Source organism: Gasterosteus aculeatus, chromosome 20 (assembly GCF_964276395.1).
Source record: "Gasterosteus aculeatus chromosome 20, fGasAcu3.hap1.1, whole genome shotgun sequence".
NCBI classification, from domain to species: domain Eukaryota; kingdom Metazoa; phylum Chordata; class Actinopteri; order Perciformes; family Gasterosteidae; genus Gasterosteus; species Gasterosteus aculeatus.
In genome coordinates, this window is record NC_135707.1 from 7049103 (window position 1) to 7067508 (window position 18406).

Here is an 18406-nt window from a genome sequence, read left to right on the forward strand (position 1 = left end):
GTCAGGGGACGGATAGTAAACAAAACTTTGCTCTTTTGCCACCAATTGAGGCCAAAATGCCCTCAACAGAGGAACTAAACCATGGTGGTGTTATTTGGAAATGATGCCTCTTTCTATTTCCAAGAGAGGTGAGTGGTGGCTGTTCAGTCTTGGGGACAATCTTCGTATAAGAAGTATGAGTAAAATGTGGCTTTATATTAAAAAAATGCATCCGTTTTTATTGATCCATATATATTTCAACGGCAGTAGTTCCAGTGGAGATGCTCTGTGGCCAACAGATCAGCTTCTCAGTGAGAACACAGTGTTTCTCTAAATAAATTAGCTTTAAAACCCAGAGTTTAATTAGAGAGAACCAGGAAACAAGTGACTGTAGTCATGACAGTGGTTACTTTGCACCCATAGCTGCGTTTTATCCCGCAGGAACATGCGATTGAAGAATGAATGTGAAAATGACTCACGAGACCGTTACTGTGATCAACGGACTTGACTGAGCACGCCGTAGGATAACAGAAGATGTGTCATGCTTTGCTTTACCACCAGGATTCATATCAGAATAATACTAACAATGGAAAAAACACGTCCAAATTTTCCAGATGGGGATGTCACATAAAACGTTAAAAAAAAAAGGGGGGAAATTGATATTTACAGATGCCGGATTTGAAAGTTCTCTGCATCGCTTCACGCTGACGGTCTTGAGGGGAAACATGGGCACGGTTAGTATTTGCTCATCGCTCCCTCCCTCTCCCTCTCCCTTTCCCTCCCTCCTTCTTCCCATCTCATTGGGCGTTGCCTGCAGCTATAAAACCTGGAATGAACTCTCAGTGCGTCACTGCGATCTTCACCCAATCTCCAACAACAGTCTGCCTTTCAGAGACCTGGTAAGTTTATTGTAATCACTCTGAAACTCGCTTTCTTCAGCTTTGACTGTTACAGTTGTTCTACAGCCTGTATTTATAACTGGCGCAAGCATGCAGGGGAAATGCTTTCTTCTTTAAATGAAGATTATTTATCCAAGTCGTAGGCTGCGTTCCATCTCTGCTCTGCATTGACTTTCCTCCTCTGACAAGCAGCGACTCGTCCTCTCTGCGTCTCCTTTGTTTGTCTTCCACTTTTGCAAAGGCTGTATCTCGTGATTTTGGAACTTAACCAAAACATATGCAGAAGGAATGCAGAGGGAGAGCGGGAGGCCCGAGATAAGGATTAAAGTTTGTGGGCCGGAAAATGTGTAATGGTCTGAGAATTTGCTTTTGGTGCCAGTGAGACCAACACCCACATCCTCACTTAATAACATGTTCGTCCTGGATGAACTTTGTAAACCTTCTGAAGTATAATGTGTTCCTTTTACCTCTAAGCGGCCTCCTGCTTTATAACAACTGTATCCTTCAGGCCTAACTGAGATAGAAGTGAAAAAGACAAAAAGTCCCCACTTCATGGTTACTTCTTCTTTATTGTTAAAATACCAGTTTTATCAAGTGTCATGTAGTTGCCATTTTAGACAGTGATCTGCAGAGGGCTGTTGAGTATTTTTCTGCACTTACGACAGCCGGACAACTTCTTGCTCAGACTTGTCTTTCCTCCCCTCAGCGCCCACGTCCACCACCATGACGGAGTTAGAGAAGTGCATGGAGTCCCTGATCACCATATTCCACCGCTATGCCGACGCAGACGGTGACGGAAAGTCCTTGAGCAAGAAAGAACTAAACAAACTAGTAGAGACTGAGTTACCCACCTTCCTGAAAGTAAGAATCTCTCCCATTGAATCAAACCTCTCTCCTTTAGTACCAATGAATGCCCTTTTTGTGAATACTTTAAGTTTGCCACATGATCCTGTCCCTCTTTCAGAGCCAGAAGAACCCCAAGGTTGTGGAGCAGATCAGGAAGGATTTGGACCAAAACGGGGATGATAAGGTGGACTTTGAAGAGTTTCTTTCCCTCATCGTCGGCCTCTCAATCGCCTGTGAAAAGTGTTTCATGCTCCATGAACAGAAGAAGGGCAAGAAGTGAGATCATCTTGTAGCACATGTGATTGCCAGATCCTAAATTAAAAACTATTGACAAGATTTCATCTTCTGTTTGTCTCATTACTCGTTTAATATTGGGTCCAAAACACTTGGTTTTCTCTACTGCATGCGTGAGCGCTCTTCTGGTTGCGTATAGATTCGTACACAGACTGCATCATCGATTTCCTGCACACATGTGAAACCTTTATAGTCGAGCAGAGCTCTGCCAATTTAAATGAACGCAGAACACACAGAAACGGTTGATTCATATGAATATAATGAAACATATGTGCTTTACTTCACATCTGAAACACATTGTTTAACCCATAAATATTGTTATATTATTATTATGTTTTTTAGTCCACTGACTCCACCAGAAGTGTCAATTCTTTATACGGCTTTAATAATGCTCGCAATAATATCATAATTATAATTATAAATATATCATTGATAAGTTCTATCCACTTCCTGCAAATTACATAAGAACATAAGAATGTTATGTTGTTTCATTAGTATGTACTACTTAACATAATTCATTTTGTAGCCTAAAGGAGATTTCATTCAGTATCCTAGCATTTATTCACCATTCTAACTACATTTTAATATTGTAATGAAGTAAACAAGTAAATATAAATAAAATCATATTAAAAATGAAAAACATACCCTTCTTTTACTTGAGTATGACTTTGTAGCACATGTTCAATTCAATCATCGCTGCTCATATGTCATAAACATGTCTTTTTCCCCAATAAGTAGTGATTGCCACACCTTTTAGAAAGAAAGTAGGATAACACGATGGTCTCAGCCAACATGGCAGCCTTTAACAAGTACCGAACACTAAATAACATTTAAATTTGGTTTTAAGGAGTTGGTCGTACTCTTCATTTACCACTAGATGTCAGAAAAATACAATACATAACTGTTTTATTAGAAGGAATGATGCTGTGTTCAGTGAGGCTGCATGAGACCCGACTAACATGCATGTGTTGTTTCCGGTGAAAGAGCATCACTCGTCCCTTGTAAGACTTTTGGGTATAAATCCCACTGAACGTGCCTTCAAAATGCGGAGAGAGACATATCACAACATAGACATAACAACAACATGGCAGCCTTTAACACTAAATAACATTCATATTTGGTGTTTTAAGGAGTTGGCGGTACCCTTAAATCACCGCTAGATGTCCCAGAAACACAATAAATAAATGATTCAGTGAAGATGCGTGAGAGGAGACTCACACACATTTGATGTGTCCTGTTGAAGGGCTTCACTTGAAAACCAGGTTTTCCACAACACAATGTGGTTTGGATGTGGTTTGGATGCTGCAGCTGCCAGACCAGAATAGTTTTGTTCTCTCCCCTATAAGACTGTTAGGTATAAATCCCACTGAACATAACTGCAGCAACACCTGTACCTCCTTTGCACTCCTTTGTACGTACCTTCAGAAATGTGGAGAAACTTGCACCCACACCCACACTTTGACAGGTGTTAGCTTACTCTTTTCTTGGTGGATTATGAAAGGAACACACCTAAACCTGTTCTTTGAAATTGTATTTGATGTTTTATTTAAAGGTATGTCTATTGTGCAGACTGCAGAGACACAGTAGCTCCTCTGCTGAAACTGTAACTCACACCTCGGCCAGCAGGGTGAGGAGAGATGGACCTTTTTGTAATTAAAACCACACGATCCTTCGTCTCTCTTTACTTTGCCTCCCCTGCAAAGGAGAATCTGATCGTTTCAATAAGTGAAAGTATCGAGGCCAAAGGGAAGATACTTGAGTTAAACGGGACTTGGCAGGGGGGCAGCGGAGGGTAAGAGGAAGTCAGTACTGCCTTTCTGCTGCCTTGGAACAAAGGAGCGGAAAATGGAGGTCGAGTTACAAAATGTTAAGCAGAATGAAGAGGGGCGCGACCTGCGTCAGGATGAACAAACAGCCGGGACACTCCCACGAGGCTCTGCAGAGACCTTTTTAGGGTTTTCATTAACTTAGTGACTGAACTGAAGTCGGAAATACATTCCATTGTGATCTCTGATGGTCGCAGAAGTTCATAATTTGGCCTTCAAGATCCATTTAAGTTAGAAAAATGCTACACGGAGCAACTCCATAATACAGAGTCTAATTTTAGATAATCTATGCCAGCTGTTCATCCACACGCAACACACGCAACACACACACACACACACAGGCACACACACACACAGGCACACAACGTCATCAATGGCAACCATTTGGGCTACACAAGTTGAAGAAGTCTGGGTGGGGGGCATTTCCAATGCATGTGTGTGTGTGTGTGTGTGTGTGTGTGTGTGTGTGTGTGTGTGTGTGTGTGTGTGTGTGTGTCAGACGTTGCATGTCTACTCTTTAAGAGGAGGCTTTCCTCTCAGTTAGACAACAGTCTCACTTGGACAGCAGGAGAAACGGACGTGATCTCTCTCCTCGCCCAGGAAACGTGAACTGGAAGGTGAGTCCTGATGAGAAGCAAGATGTCGGGAACACGAGAAGAGAAAAGAAAAGAAACAGCATTCAATCCAGATGTTGAGAATGAAAGATGCAATAGGAATGTTTGAGAGTTGTGTCATGATGTTTACTTAAGCTTTATCAAGTGCTCTGAGCATTTGTCAAGTACCATATTTTACAGTGTTATGCTTCAATGTATTTCAAAGGTATTCATCTTCGGGCGGGGATACATGGCTGATTCTGATGTTTATGCTCATATCATATTGTCCGTTAATCCGGTAGGAGGTGTTTCTCTGAAGGTATTTGCTGTTGCACCTCTGTTAATTACTCTCATTAACGATTTTCTACCCACAGTCATGGCTCGTTTGGACCAGGTCATCACAAACATTGTGGATATATTCCTGGATTACGCTGATGATGAGGGAAAGAAAAAGACGTTGAACAAAGAAGAGCTGAAGAAGGTGTTGGAGAAAGAAATTCAAACTCCTGAGTTAAAAGTAAGAGACTGAACACGCTTCATGTGCCCTGAAATGGATGCGTTATCCTGCCTCTTACTCACCACACCGCTTGTATTGCAATGTGTAATTTCACTGTAAGCGTGTGTTCTCTATAGGATCAAATCAAGGCTGAGGACATCGAGGAGGCCATGAACATGCTGGATAAAAACCACGATGGGGAGATAAACTTCCGAGAGTTCTGTCGCTGTGTGAGTGACCTGGCCAAATGCTACTACCAGAAAAAGACAGGCAAGGGTGGCAAGAAGGGCAAAGGGAAAGAACGAGAAGGTGAACAAGAAGACTAAAGGACCAACCCTAAAAATGTTTGCAGCATCATAATATATTTAGAAATATTTGATACATATGACATTTACGGAGCATGTCGTATGGGGCAGAGCTGACACTGGATCCAGATGTTGCTATATCAGGCCCTTTTGCACATCCATCATTCAAATCAAACTTGTTATTTATGTTTTGAAAGTGCATCCGAGATGTCATACTTGCTTCCTTAAAACCTCTGACAGCATGTTTTCAACTTTCCATTCAACGCTTTGCTGACAATAAATAAAAACAATGAAGTTTGACTCGTTCCTGGCCACACGTGTCGTCGTTTGTTCCACATTCAACCACCAGAGACAATCTGCTGTGTTCTCCTGCTTCGTCAGTGATCATTTTAAACTTGACTGACTGCTTCGGATATATTCCATCCAACTTCTAAACATCATTATATAATACGTTGTGGCGGAATGATGGTTTTCACAACCTCTGCCTGCATTGTTAATATTTCATTAGACACTTATCAATAAAGTCTTCGATGGAATTTTTCCAAATTGAGTTTAAGTTAACACTTGACAATGTGTTCAAACCGCTTTTAATATCAACTTAACTGTACGTTTTAGTTTTCAGATTTTTTCATGTCAGCTCACTCATGCGCCTCCGTGTCTGAACAAGCCAACATTTCTATTGGTTCTCCTTTGCTCGCATGGGCTGAAAGACCTGTCTTTCCACAAACGGTTTTTGCTGCAGGCAGTGATGTAAAGAAATTAGAACCTGTTTAAATTGTCCCGATGTAAAGTGGCTCAAGTGTGCTGAAGGAAAGCTGCCTGCCGGCACAGTGTTTCCCTTACCAGCGAGCATTTTTCAATCTATTTTAGACTATGGAGGCAAATCTATTCCTTGTGTGTTGCAAAAAAAATAATATAAAAACACATATCCCTCAAATAAATTCATATCCTTCAATTCCTCACAATGTTTTCAAACAAATTGATGCAAATGGTAACTAATGGGCCCTAATTGACAAATAGGGAGGAAATTGTTATGATATACTTCAGCAGATGCATTCATTGACATAAAAAAACGAAAGAGCTCATATCATAGACTTTTATCAGATAATATTGGAGCGGCTGTTTGGGCTTCAGTGGATGAAGCAGCAGCAGCTGATATCTGAGATCAATGTTTTGCATCTATTTGTTTGAAAGCCGAGTGAACAGAATGCACCTGGTTTGATGTCTGTGTAAGTAGCAACACTGCAGACTGTGGTAAAAGTCATTTCATTATTTACCAAGCACGTTGCTTCATAAACATTTTACTTTACATCTAAATATAAATGTGATGTGTGTAAAAGTAGCAGATTTGTAAAAATATATAATGTCAGTGCCAGAGATGAGGTGACAGGATTTCTACTGGTTAAGGTTAGTTTAGCTTTAAGCCATTTGTGTTACGTAACAACTGATATCTTTAACTCAACAGAAAGACATTCCAAGGTTTTTTTTACCCAAATCTGCTGAAACTAAACAAAGAAAAAAGTTAAAAACAAGAAAAAAGCCAGAGGAAGTGCAATTTAGCCGCTTCCTCTGTGAAACACCCTGCTCACACACACATGAACACACTGCACGCAAACCAGTGCGTCGTAGTGGAAAGTTTCTGGTGCGGTTACCATGGGAGAGGCAGCGATTACACAACAGAAAACAAGTTTTTAATAAGCAAGAGCCGTGCCCTAAATGGCAAAACACTAGTGTATCACGCTGCAGGCGTCTACTTTTAGGCAAAATAGTTGAAGACATATAGTAAAAATCTAAATATGGCACGTACAACGCACTTACGGTGGAGTTTACTTGAAAAAGAAGAAAAAAGGGTTCTACTTTTGTGTCTCCAAATATGCACAAACTTATTCCATCACACAGGCCGACAACATAGTACTTATATTGGCAGTTCTGACACCATTGCGGTGTTTTTAATGGCTACAAAGTACTATAAAGACGTTTCTGTAGATGTATGGATGTGCGCTTGTGAGGGAGGGAGGACACACCGTCTGCAGAAGGGATCTTCTGGTGTCAGCAAACATTCCTCACCTGTGAATCACAAGCTTGTACACTTGTTTGTACTGGTGTCTGGACCAACGCCTCTACTCACCAGGTCTTACCACACAGCACGTTGTGCTTCTGCTGATTGAAGTTAGTTAGTTTTTTTAAGTTAGTTAGCCATCTCTTTGGGGGTTTGTTAAACGTTAGGTAACAAATGCAATCTCTTAACTAGAAATGTTTAGAAACCAGCCGGCTTTCTTTTGAACAAGCATATTTGGAGTAAAACACCTTGAAGGTCATGACGAGCCTGGTCAGAGCGCCGTGTAACACGAGATAAACACTCTGCAAAACACGCTGGACTAGTTTTTACAAATTAAGGGATTTATTCTGAAACGTATGGTCAATATTTGGCCTGAAAGATGAAAAATACACACTGGAAAGACACTGCCTTTTTAAAAATATTTTAGAAAAAAAGAAAAAACATGATAGAGAGGGGTGGGTCTCTTGAAAGTGGGCGCGTCATTCTCTATTTAAAACCATTCAAGTCAGTGCGTTGTCTCAAAATCCTCCCTTCCACTCCTCTTCTCTGCTCCAGCCTTCATACTATTTGGGTAAGTGGACATGACTTTTTAAATATCCTTTTTGAAAAAACAACATTTACAATTTTGCATTTAGTTTGTCCAGCTACATGATACCCAACATGCAACATTTTCTAACTAAAATGTAGTATTGACCCCGAGATCAGGGAAAAGAGGACAAGCTAACAAAAGAGCAACGCAAGTGTGGTTTGGAAACGATCAAGTTGCTCATTTAACTCTTCCCAGTGTCTTAATTTGACGTTTCAAAGCCGCCCAACTCATGTGGAAGTTGGAAGGAAGGTTTTACATATTTTGTTATGGACACTGATTAAAGTCATCAATACTTTGTCATTTCAGTCAACATGGGTGAACTCATTGCTGCAATGGGAATTATCAGGAAAGTCTTTGACAAGTATGCTGGAGAAGAAGGGGACAAGGAATCTTTAACCAAGAAAGAACTTTCCAAATTGCTCCGTGAGCAACTTGGGGGGAATGTAAGTAGAAGATAAAGCGGCACTTTAGCAAAAACAGCTATGAACGCCTCCTTGACGGATAGTTTATGTTTTGCATTAACAATTCTTTCTGATCTTTTCTTTGCTTTAGTTCAGTTCCAAGGAAGTGGATGACTTCTTCAAAGGCCTGAACCAAGATGGGGATTCTGTAATCAGTTACCAAGAGTATGTTGTTTTTGTTGCAACGCTCGCTTTAATGGTGGGATAATCTTACCAAGCCAAGTTGCTTCGGAACTTCTTTGGAATATTTTCATTTGAATTAAATGAATAAATGAAATCTAAAAAAGAATCATATTGTGAATTGTTTTTTGTGTTCTGAAACAAAATCCAGGTATAATTTAAAGTGAAGCAGCTAAAAGGCAGAATACCTTCAAAATAATCTTTAAAAACATAATCTGCCTTTTCATTCACCGTACTAATGAAAAGGTCTCTCAATGTATTATTCAGGAATTCTTCCATGGAGAAATGTTCACGGTATGGATGCATCTCATGTAGGACGGACTCAAAACCGTAAAAACGGAAACCCTCAGAAGCAGAAATCTTCATGCACATGTTGGTAGATTTCAGTAATTGGGCTGCGTTCTGTGTTCTCGTGTTCAACTCTTGCTTTTCAAACACAGTGATTTTTGCTGCGACGCCCCCTTGTGTTTAAAGCGTTCACTCTCAGGTGTCCATGATATTTATTCATTTTATGGTCTTCTGTGGATGGAATCAATTTGCCTTATAGAGAGGATGAAGAGTATCACCAAAAGTTTGCCAATTTAAGCATTAGTTAAGAAACATGAACAGAGCGCTACTCTGAAGATACAACAAACTATAAAGACAAAGAGCCTCACAGCCGTACGTGTGGCTTTTGGAAACGCAGGACGTCTGTGTAGCAAGTTGTCCACTCGGGTTTTATGATTCAGCCCGGATGGAAGGCGCATCTTTAGTAAAATTGTATTCAGTGATGCTGCTTTAACGTCAAGATCAATGATGTGAAGTCATCAAACGCACAACATCAGAATGCTGAAAATTATAATATTACAGGTTTGTTAAATATGGAGCTGCAACATTTGGCCTGAGAATTATTATCATAGCATAGTTTTCAATACTGTTCACCAGAGTTCATAGTTGTTCCTTTTAGCCCAAAAGATGATTTTAAGTTAAGACATTTTTATCCCTTCAACATTTGCCGAAAGTCATGCATGCTTTTCTTTCTTATCAGTGGCAGACTAAATCATTAATTCTTAATCTGCTCCAGAATTTGACCCTTAGTCTTGCTTCCACTATTAATGTTGGCTATTGCTTTGTATTTATCAAAAGCAATAGAGATGTTTCTGTAGATGTTGGTGAGCTTGTGAGGGAGGACAGCATTCTGCAGAAGGATTCATCTGCTGTCAGGAAGCCTGCAGCACGCGTACACGTGTCTCTGAACATGCGTATATACCTGTTTGTACTGGTGTCTTTGTCTACCATAAAACTAAGAGCAACGCCTCATCAGGTTTGACCACATAGCAGGTTGTGATATTTGCAACGAACCACACTTTGTGTGTGCAGACAAGAGCCGACTCGTTTGTTACTGAAGTCCTCACTCAGAGTTTTTGTACTTGTTGGTTTGTTTATAACTGCTTGTATAAATACATTTCTAATAATGCCATTAAATAAATGGTATTAATAGTCATTTATTTAATTACTTACCAGCCACGTTGCATATTCATAAACTTTTCACTCACCATTTACATGTAAACGTGACAAAAATAGCAGATTTGTAGAAACAATAACAGTATATAGTGTCAGTGCAAGAGATGAGGTGGTAGGATTTATACTGATTAAAGTTAGTTTATCTCTTGTCTAGGAATGTTTCTTAACCTTGTTTCAAAGGAATGCAAAAGTGTGTCATTCCTTTTTCCTGATTGAAGTACTTGTTGGTATCTTTATCGCACTTGACACAAGTGATTGCGAGCGTCCTGCATGAATTAACATGGTTAAAAAGACACCAACAGAGAAAAACTATTAACACATGTATCCACTTCAATGGATCAAATGGGGGAAAACAATGAAAAGTAACATTCACAAATCTAAGAACAAATCAAACGCTTTTGAGAAAAAACCCTTGAAAGTCATGACGAGTCTGGTAGGAGCTGCGTGTAAGACGAGATACACTCTGCAAAACACGCTGGACTAGTTTTTGCAAATGAAGGAAGTTATTTTTAAACTGATGATCAATATTTGCTCTGAAAGAAGAAACCATATTTGTTCTGTTCAGGTTAGGGGTGTATGTAGAGCCTTTGAGACTTCCCCTGTTGTACGCACTGAAAAGAGATTGATGATGATGTCATCTGGGCCTTTTGTATATTTTTCAGGTGTAGAAAGACAGAAAAAATACAATAGAGAGGGGTGGGTCTCTCAAAGGAGGGCGCGTCATTCTCTATTTAAAACCATTCATGTCAGTGAGTCGTCTCAAATCCTCCCTTACACTCTTCTTACCCGCTCAAGCCTTCATACTATTTGGGTAAGTGGACATGACTTTTTAAATATCCTTTTTGAAAAAACAACATTTACAATTTTGCATTTAGTTTGTCCAGCTACACGATACCCAACATGCAACATTTTCTAACTAAAATATAGTATTGACCCCGAGATCAGGGAAAAGAGGACAAGCTAACAAAAGAGCAACGCAAGTGTGGTTTGGAAACGATCAAGTTGCTCATTTAACTCTTCCCAGTGTCTTAATTTGACGTTTCAAAGCCACCCAACTCATGTGGAAGTTGGAAGGAAGGTTTTACATATTTTGTCATCAATACTTTGTCATTTCAGTCAACATGGGTGAACTCATTGCTGCAATGGGAATTATCAGGAAAGTCTTTGACAAGTATGCTGGAGAAGAAGGGGACAAGGAAACTTTAACCAAAAAAGAACTTTCCAAATTGCTCCGTGAGCAAATTGGGGAGGAAGTAAGTAGACGATAAAGCGGCACTTTAGCAAAAACAGCTATGAACGCCTCCTTGACGGATAGTTTATGTTTTGCATTAACAATTCTTTCTGATCTTTTCTTTTCTTTAGTTCAGTTCCAAGGAAGTGGATGAATTCTTCAAAGGCCTGAACGAAGATGGGGATTCTGTAATCAGTTACCAAGAGTATGTTGTTTTTGTTGCAACGCTCGCTTTAATGTTGGAATAATCTTACCAAGCCAAGTTGCTTCGGAACTTATTTGGAATATTTTCATTTGAATTAAACAAATAAATGAAATCTAAAAAATAATAATATTGTGAATTGTTTTCTGTGTTCTGAAACAAAATCCAGGTATAATTTAAAGTGAAGCAGCTAAGAGGCAGAATGCCTTTAAAATACTCTTTAAAAACATAATCTGCCTTTTCATTCAACGTACTAATGAAAAGGTCTCTCAATGTATTATTCAGGAATTCTTCCATGGAGAAATGTTCACGGTATGGATGCATCACACGTAGGACAGACTATAACACAGCTTTCAATCTGCACGAGGTCCTTAAAACCGCCCACAAGTGAGAATAAAACCAATCTTTAAAACCTCAGAAGCAGAAATCTTCATGCACATGTTGGTAGATTTCAGTAATTGGGCTGCGTTCTGTGTTCTCGTGTTCAACTCTTGCTTTTCAAACACAGTGATTTTTACTGCGACGCCCCCTTGTGTTTAAAGTGTTTACTCTCAGGTGTCCATGATATTTATTCATTTTATGGTCTTCTGTGGATGGAATCAATTTGCCTTATAGAGAGGATGAAGAGTATCACCAAAAGTTTGCCAATTTAAACATTAGTTCAGAAACATGAACAGAGCGCTACTCTGAAGATACAACAAACTATAAAGACAAAGAGCCTCACAGCCGTACGTGTGGCTTTTGGAAACGCAGGACGTCTGTGTAGCAAGTTGTCCACTCGGGTTTTATGATTCAGCCCGGATGGAAGGCGCATCTTTGGTAAAATTGTATTCAGTGATGCTGCTTTAAAGTCAAGTTCAATGATGTGAAGTCATCAAACGCACAACATCAGAATGCTGAAAATTATAATATTACAGGTTTGTTAAATATGGAGCTGCAACATTTGGCCTGAGAATTATTATCATAGCATAGTTTTCAATACTGTTCACCAGAGTTCATAGTTGTTCCTTTTAGCCCAAAAGATGATTTTAAGTTAAGACATTTTTATCCCTTCAACATTTGCCGAAAGTCATGCATGCTTTTCTTTCTTATCAGTGGCAGACTAAATCATTAATTCTTAATCTGCTCCAGAATTTGACCCTTAGTCTTGCTTCCACTATTAATGTTGGCTATTGCTTTGTATTTATCAAAAGCAATAGAGATGTTTCTGTAGATGTTGGTGAGCTTGTGAGGGAGGACAGCATTCTGCAGAAGGATTCATCTGCTGTCAGGAAGCCTGCAGCACGCGTACACGTGTCTCTGAACATGCGTATATACCTGTTTGTACTGGTGTCTTTGTCTACCATAAAACTAAGAGCAACGCCTCATCAGGTTTGACCACATAGCAGGTTGTGATATTTGCAACGAACCACACTTTGTGTGTGCAGACAAGAGCCGACTCGTTTGTTACTGAAGTCCTCACTCAGAGTTTTTGTACTTGTTGGTTTGTTTATAACTGCTTGTATAAATACATTTCTAATAATGCCATTAAATAAATGGTATTAATAGTCATTTATTTAATTACTTACCAGCCACGTTGCATATTCATAAACTTTTCACTCACCATTTACATGTAAACGTGACAAAAATAGCAGATTTGTAGAAACAATAACAGTATATAGTGTCAGTGCAAGAGATGAGGTGGTAGGATTTATACTGATTAAAGTTAGTTTATCTCTTGTCTAGGAATGTTTCTTAACCTTGTTTCAAAGGAATGCAAAAGTGTGTCATTCCTTTTTCCTGATTGAAGTACTTGTTGGTATCTTTATCGCACTTGACACAAGTGATTGCGAGCGTCCTGCATGAATTAACATGGTTAAAAAGACACCAACAGAGAAAAACTATTAACACATGTATCCACTTCAATGGATCAAATGGGGGAAAACAATGAAAAGTAACATTCACAAATCTAAGAACAAATCAAACGCTTTTGAGAAAAAACCCTTGAAAGTCATGACGAGTCTGGTAGGAGCTGCGTGTAAGACGAGATACACTCTGCAAAACACGCTGGACTAGTTTTTGCAAATGAAGGAAGTTATTTTTAAACTGATGATCAATATTTGCTCTGAAAGAAGAAACCATATTTGTTCTGTTCAGGTTAGGGGTGTATGTAGAGCCTTTGAGACTTCCCCTGTTGTACGCACTGAAAAGAGATTGATGATGATGTCATCTGGGCCTTTTGTATATTTTTCAGGTGTAGAAAGACAGAAAAAATACAATAGAGAGGGGTGGGTCTCTCAAAGGAGGGCGCGTCATTCTCTATTTAAAACCATTCATGTCAGTGAGTCGTCTCAAATCCTCCCTTCCACTCTTCTTCTCTGCTCCAGCCTTCATACTATTTGGGTAAGTGGACATGACTTTTTAAATATCCTTTTTGAAAAAACAACATTTACAATTTTGCATTTAGTTTGTCCAGCTACATGTGTTACGGACCCCTCGATAAGGTGACGGCTCGTTCAGCCGAGGGGTCAGCCACATAAAGAAACGCGATAGGCAGGAAGCGATGCAAAGTTCTTTTTATAGTTTTCCAACCTCCAGCCTCTCCGTTTCACACATTAATATATCACAATAGTAGCTCGAACACAAAACACTGGTCTCCTGGTGTTGAGGCCGGGGCCTGGCGCTCTCGCAGGTCTCCTCCTTCTTCCGGCGCTCAGTCGCTCTCCCCTCTATATGCTCAGCCTGAGCCATCACCGCAACCGCTCTCAGGTGCGCAGGGGCGGAGCCTGCACTCAGAAGGGCCAAACCAATTAATAATCACAAAAACAAACTCAGAAGGCTGTGGCCGTAACACTTCCCCCCCTAGAGGAAGAATCATTTTTTTTTTTTTTTTCTTTTCCTCCTTCCTTAGAGGGAAAAAGAAAAACTGATTCTGCATGGGTTCATACAGAAAATCCTGTTCCTAAATTAATCCGCGAGACAACGCATCTGCAACTACGTTGTCAGAGCCTCTTTTATGACGGATCTCAAGATTGTACGGCTGAACCATTAAGGCCCAACGCATGAGTCGTTGATTTTTGGTTATACATTTTGCTCAGAAAAACAAGTGGATTATGATCTGTATAAACAACGACAGGAGACGCACTAGCCCCCACGTAAACGTTAAACTGTTGTAATGCTAGCAACAGAGCTAAGGTCTCTTTTTCAATGGTTGAATAATTCAACTGATGACTGTTGAACTTAGCTGAGAAGTATGATACGGGGTGGCCTAGGTTGTCAGCACCCTCCTGGAGAAGGACAGCTCCCACTCCAACCGCGCTGGCGTCCACCTCCAGCTGGAACGGACGAGTCAGGTCTGGGGCGGACAGCACCGGTGCACTGCAAAGGAGAGATTTTGCCGACAGGAATGCCTGCTCGCATTCGTTAGTCCAAAGAAAACCCACTTTTGGACTACACAGTGTTGTTAACGGCGCAACAACAGTCGAGAAGTTCTTGCAAAAACAACGATAGTACCCCACCATTCCCAGGAACCTACGTAGTTCTCTCCTCGTAGTAGGTGTTGGGTAGTTGAGCACAGCAGCCACCTTTCCGTCCCGTGGTCGCACTTGACCATTTCCCACCTGCTTCCCTAGATACGTTACAGAAGCTTTTACAAATTCACATTTTTTTAGATTTAACGTTAAGGAAGCAGCGGACAATCGGCCAAACACGTCATGCAACGTTAACGTGTGTTCCTCCCACGTAGACGAGTAAACGACAACATCGTCTAAATAAACAGTACAGTTAGGAACCCCCCCTAAGACTGTGGACATTAACCGCTGAAATGTTGCGGGCGCGTTTCGGAGACCGAAGGCCATACGCGTATACTGCAGAAAAGCGTCGGGGGTTACAAACGCAGAGATTTTAGAAGCCCGCTCGGTGAGGGGCACCTGCCAATAACCTTTCAATAGGTCCAACTTGGTGATGTAGTTTGCACCCCCAAGACTATCCACACAATCGTCCACACGTGGTAAGGGAAAAGCATCCGCCACGGTGACGGAATTGACCTTTCGGAAATCGGTACAAAAACGAAGGGACCCATCAGCCTTCGGCACCAGAATGCACGGCGAGCTCCAGGGGCTACTGCTCGGAACAGCGAACCCATTCTCTAGTAAATATTGCACCTCAGCTTTCATTGCCTCTCTCTTAGTTAATGGACAGCGGTAAGCATGTTGCTTGAAAGGTCCTGCACGGCCAACTTCGATGTCATGCTGGATGACATTAGTTCCGGGAGGTACGTCGTTGAACAGATTTGGGAACTCCTTTATCAGGTCCATTACGTACCGTTGCTGTTCGCGAGATAAATAGGCCAGTTGAGAAGGGAGTGAAGTTAAGACTTCCGAATTTTTGAAACACCCCCCGTTTAAAACTTCCATAGAGACATGCAACCCATCATCCTCAGTGTCGGCAGGTAAAGCATAAGTTACCAATGAGACCTGCTCGGTGGGTACCTTAGCTACCGGATCGTCAGGGGTGGTCGCTTTCGGTTCAACACGACATAAATAGGGTCCCCTCGATAAGGTGACGGCTCGTTCAGCCGAGGGGTCAGCCACATAAAGAAACGCGATAGGCAGGAAGCGATGCAAAGTTCTTTTTATAGTTTTCCAACCTCCAGCCTCTCCGTTTCACACATTAATATATCACAATAGTAGCTCGAACACAAAACACTGGTCTCCTGGTGTTGAGGCCGGGGCCTGGCGCTCTCGCAGGTCTCCTCCTTCTTCCGGCGCTCAGTCGCTCTCCCCTCTATATGCTCAGCCTGAGCCATCACCGCAACCGCTCTCAGGTGCGCAGGGGCGGAGCCTGCACTCAGAAGGGCCAAACCAATTAATAATCACAAAAACAAACTCAGAAGGCTGTGGCCGTAACAACATGATACCCAACATGCAACATTATCTAACTAAAATATAGTATTGACCCCGAGATCAGGGAAAAGAGGACAAGCTAACAAAAGAGCAACGCAAGTGTGGTTTGGAAACGATCAAGTTGCTCATTTAACTCTTCCCAGTGTCTTAATTTGACGTTTCAAAGCCACCCAACTCATGTGGAAGTTGGAAGGAAGGTTTTACATATTTTGTCATCAATACTTTGTCATTTCAGTCAACATGGGTGAACTCATTGCTGCAATGGGAATTATCAGGAAAGTCTTTGACAAGTATGCTGGAGGAGAAGGGGACAAGGAAACTTTAACCAAGAAAGAACTTTCCAAATTGCTCCGTGAGCAAATTGGGGAGGAAGTAAGTAGACGATAAAGCGGCACTTTAGCAAAAACAGCTATGAACGCCTCCTTGACGGATAGTTTATGTTTTGCATTAACAATTCTTTCTGATCTTTTCTTTTCTTTAGTTCAGTTCCAAGGAAGTGGATGAATTCTTCAAAGGCCTGAACCAAGATGGGGATTCTGTAATCAGTTACCAAGAGTATGTTGTTTTTGTTGCAACGCTCGCTTTAATGTTGGAATAATCTTACCAAGCCAAGTTGCTTCGGAACTTATTTGGAATATTTTCATTTGAATTAAACAAATAAATGAAATCTAAAAAATAATAATACTGTGAATTGTTTTCTGTGTTCTGAAACAAAATCCAGGTATAATTTAAAGTGAAGCAGCTAAGAGGCAGAATACCTTTAAAATACTCTTTAAAAACATAATCTGCCTTTTCATTCAACGTACTAATGAAAAGGTCTCTCAATGTATTATTCAGGAATTCTTCCATGGAGAAATGTTCACGGTATGGATGCATCACACGTAGGACAGACTATAACACAGCTTTCAATCTGCACGAGGTCCTTAAAACCGCCCACAAGTGAGAATAAAACCAATCTTTAAAACCTCAGAAGCAGAAATCTTCATGCACATGTTGGTAGATTTCAGTAATTGGGCTGCGTTCTGTGTTCTCGTGTTCAACTCTTGCTTTTCAAACACAGTGATTTTTGCTGCGACGCCCCCTTGTGTTTAAAACGTTTACTCTCAGGTGTCCATGATATTTATTCATTTTATGGTCTTCTGTGGATGGAATCAATTTGCCTTATAGAGAGGATGAAGAGTATCACCAAAAGTTTGCCAATTTAAACATTAGTTCAGAAACATGAACAGAGCGCTACTCTGAAGATACAACAAACTATAAAGACAAAGAGCCTCACAGCCGTACGTGTGGCTTTTGGAAACGCAGGACGTCTGTGTAGCAAGTTGTCCACTCGGGTTTTATGATTCAGCCCGGATGGAAGGCGCATCTTTGGTAAAATTGTATTCAGTGATGCTGCTTTAAAGTCAAGTTCAATGATGTGAAGTCATCAAACGCACAACATCAGAATGCTGAAAATTATAATATTACAGGTTTGTTAAATATGGAGCTGCAACATTTGGCCTGAGAATTATTATCATAGCATAGTTTTCAATACTGTTCACCAGAGTTCATAGTTGTTCCTTTTAGCCCAAAAGATGATTTTAAGTTAAGACATTTTTATCCCTTCAACATTTGCCGAAAGTCATGCATGCTTTTCTTTCTTATCAGTGGCAGACTAAATCATTAATTCTTAATCTGCTCCAGAATTTGACCCTTAGTCTTGCTTCCACTATTAATGTTGGCTATTGCTTTGTATTTATCAAAAGCAATAGAGATGTTTCTGTAGATGTTGGTGAGCTTGTGAGGGAGGACAGCATTCTGCAGAAGGATTCATCTGCTGTCAGGAAGCCTGCAGCACGCGTACACGTGTCTCTGAACATGCGTATATACCTGTTTGTACTGGTGTCTTTGTCTACCATAAAACTAAGAGCAACGCCTCATCAGGTTTGACCACATAGCAGGTTGTGATATTTGCAACGAACCACACTTTGTGTGTGCAGACAAGAGCCGACTCGTTTGTTACTGAAGTCCTCACTCAGAGTTTTTGTACTTGTTGGTTTGTTTATAACTGCTTGTATAAA

At 40.6% G+C, this 18406-nt stretch overlaps 2 protein-coding genes and 3 long non-coding RNA genes across 6 annotated transcripts; all 5 read left to right on the top strand.

The window, feature by feature from the left end:
* The first annotated feature begins 685 nt into the window (after window positions 1–685).
* Window positions 686–2060, top strand: s100a10b (S100 calcium binding protein A10b). The gene is made up of 3 exons (XM_040165122.2): window positions 686–878; window positions 1585–1739; window positions 1843–2060. Exons 2-3 carry the CDS (start codon window positions 1602–1604, stop codon window positions 2002–2004), a joined length of 300 nt encoding a protein of 99 aa, XP_040021056.2. The 5' UTR covers window positions 686–878; window positions 1585–1601; the 3' UTR covers window positions 2005–2060.
* A 2251-nt stretch (window positions 2061–4311) lies between these two features.
* s100w (S100 calcium binding protein W) lies at window positions 4312–5544 on the top strand. 2 transcript variants are annotated; one of them, XM_040165124.2, is made up of 3 exons: window positions 4312–4461; window positions 4812–4954; window positions 5071–5544. In XM_040165124.2, exons 2-3 carry the CDS (start codon window positions 4814–4816, stop codon window positions 5257–5259), a joined length of 330 nt encoding a protein of 109 aa, XP_040021058.1. In that variant the 5' UTR covers window positions 4312–4461; window positions 4812–4813; the 3' UTR covers window positions 5260–5544. The 2 variants fall into 2 exon arrangements, with proteins under 2 accessions (XP_040021058.1, XP_077950943.1); XM_078094817.1 differs by lacking the exon at window positions 4312–4461 and adding an exon at window positions 4566–4735.
* A 1767-nt stretch (window positions 5545–7311) lies between these two features.
* Window positions 7312–8636, top strand: LOC144389552 (uncharacterized). Its single transcript, XR_013453669.1, has 3 exons — window positions 7312–7868; window positions 8193–8329; window positions 8439–8636. It is a non-coding gene; the product is annotated as an uncharacterized LOC144389552 (long non-coding RNA).
* Window positions 8637–10670: 2034 nt separating this feature from the next.
* On the top strand, window positions 10671–11593 carry LOC144389554 (uncharacterized). Its single transcript, XR_013453671.1, has 3 exons — window positions 10671–10841; window positions 11147–11283; window positions 11393–11593. It is a non-coding gene; the product is annotated as an uncharacterized LOC144389554 (long non-coding RNA).
* A 1936-nt stretch (window positions 11594–13529) lies between these two features.
* On the top strand, window positions 13530–17028 carry LOC144389553 (uncharacterized). The gene is made up of 3 exons (XR_013453670.1): window positions 13530–13845; window positions 16582–16718; window positions 16828–17028. It is a non-coding gene; the product is annotated as an uncharacterized LOC144389553 (long non-coding RNA).
* The last annotated feature ends 1378 nt before the right edge of the window (window positions 17029–18406 follow it).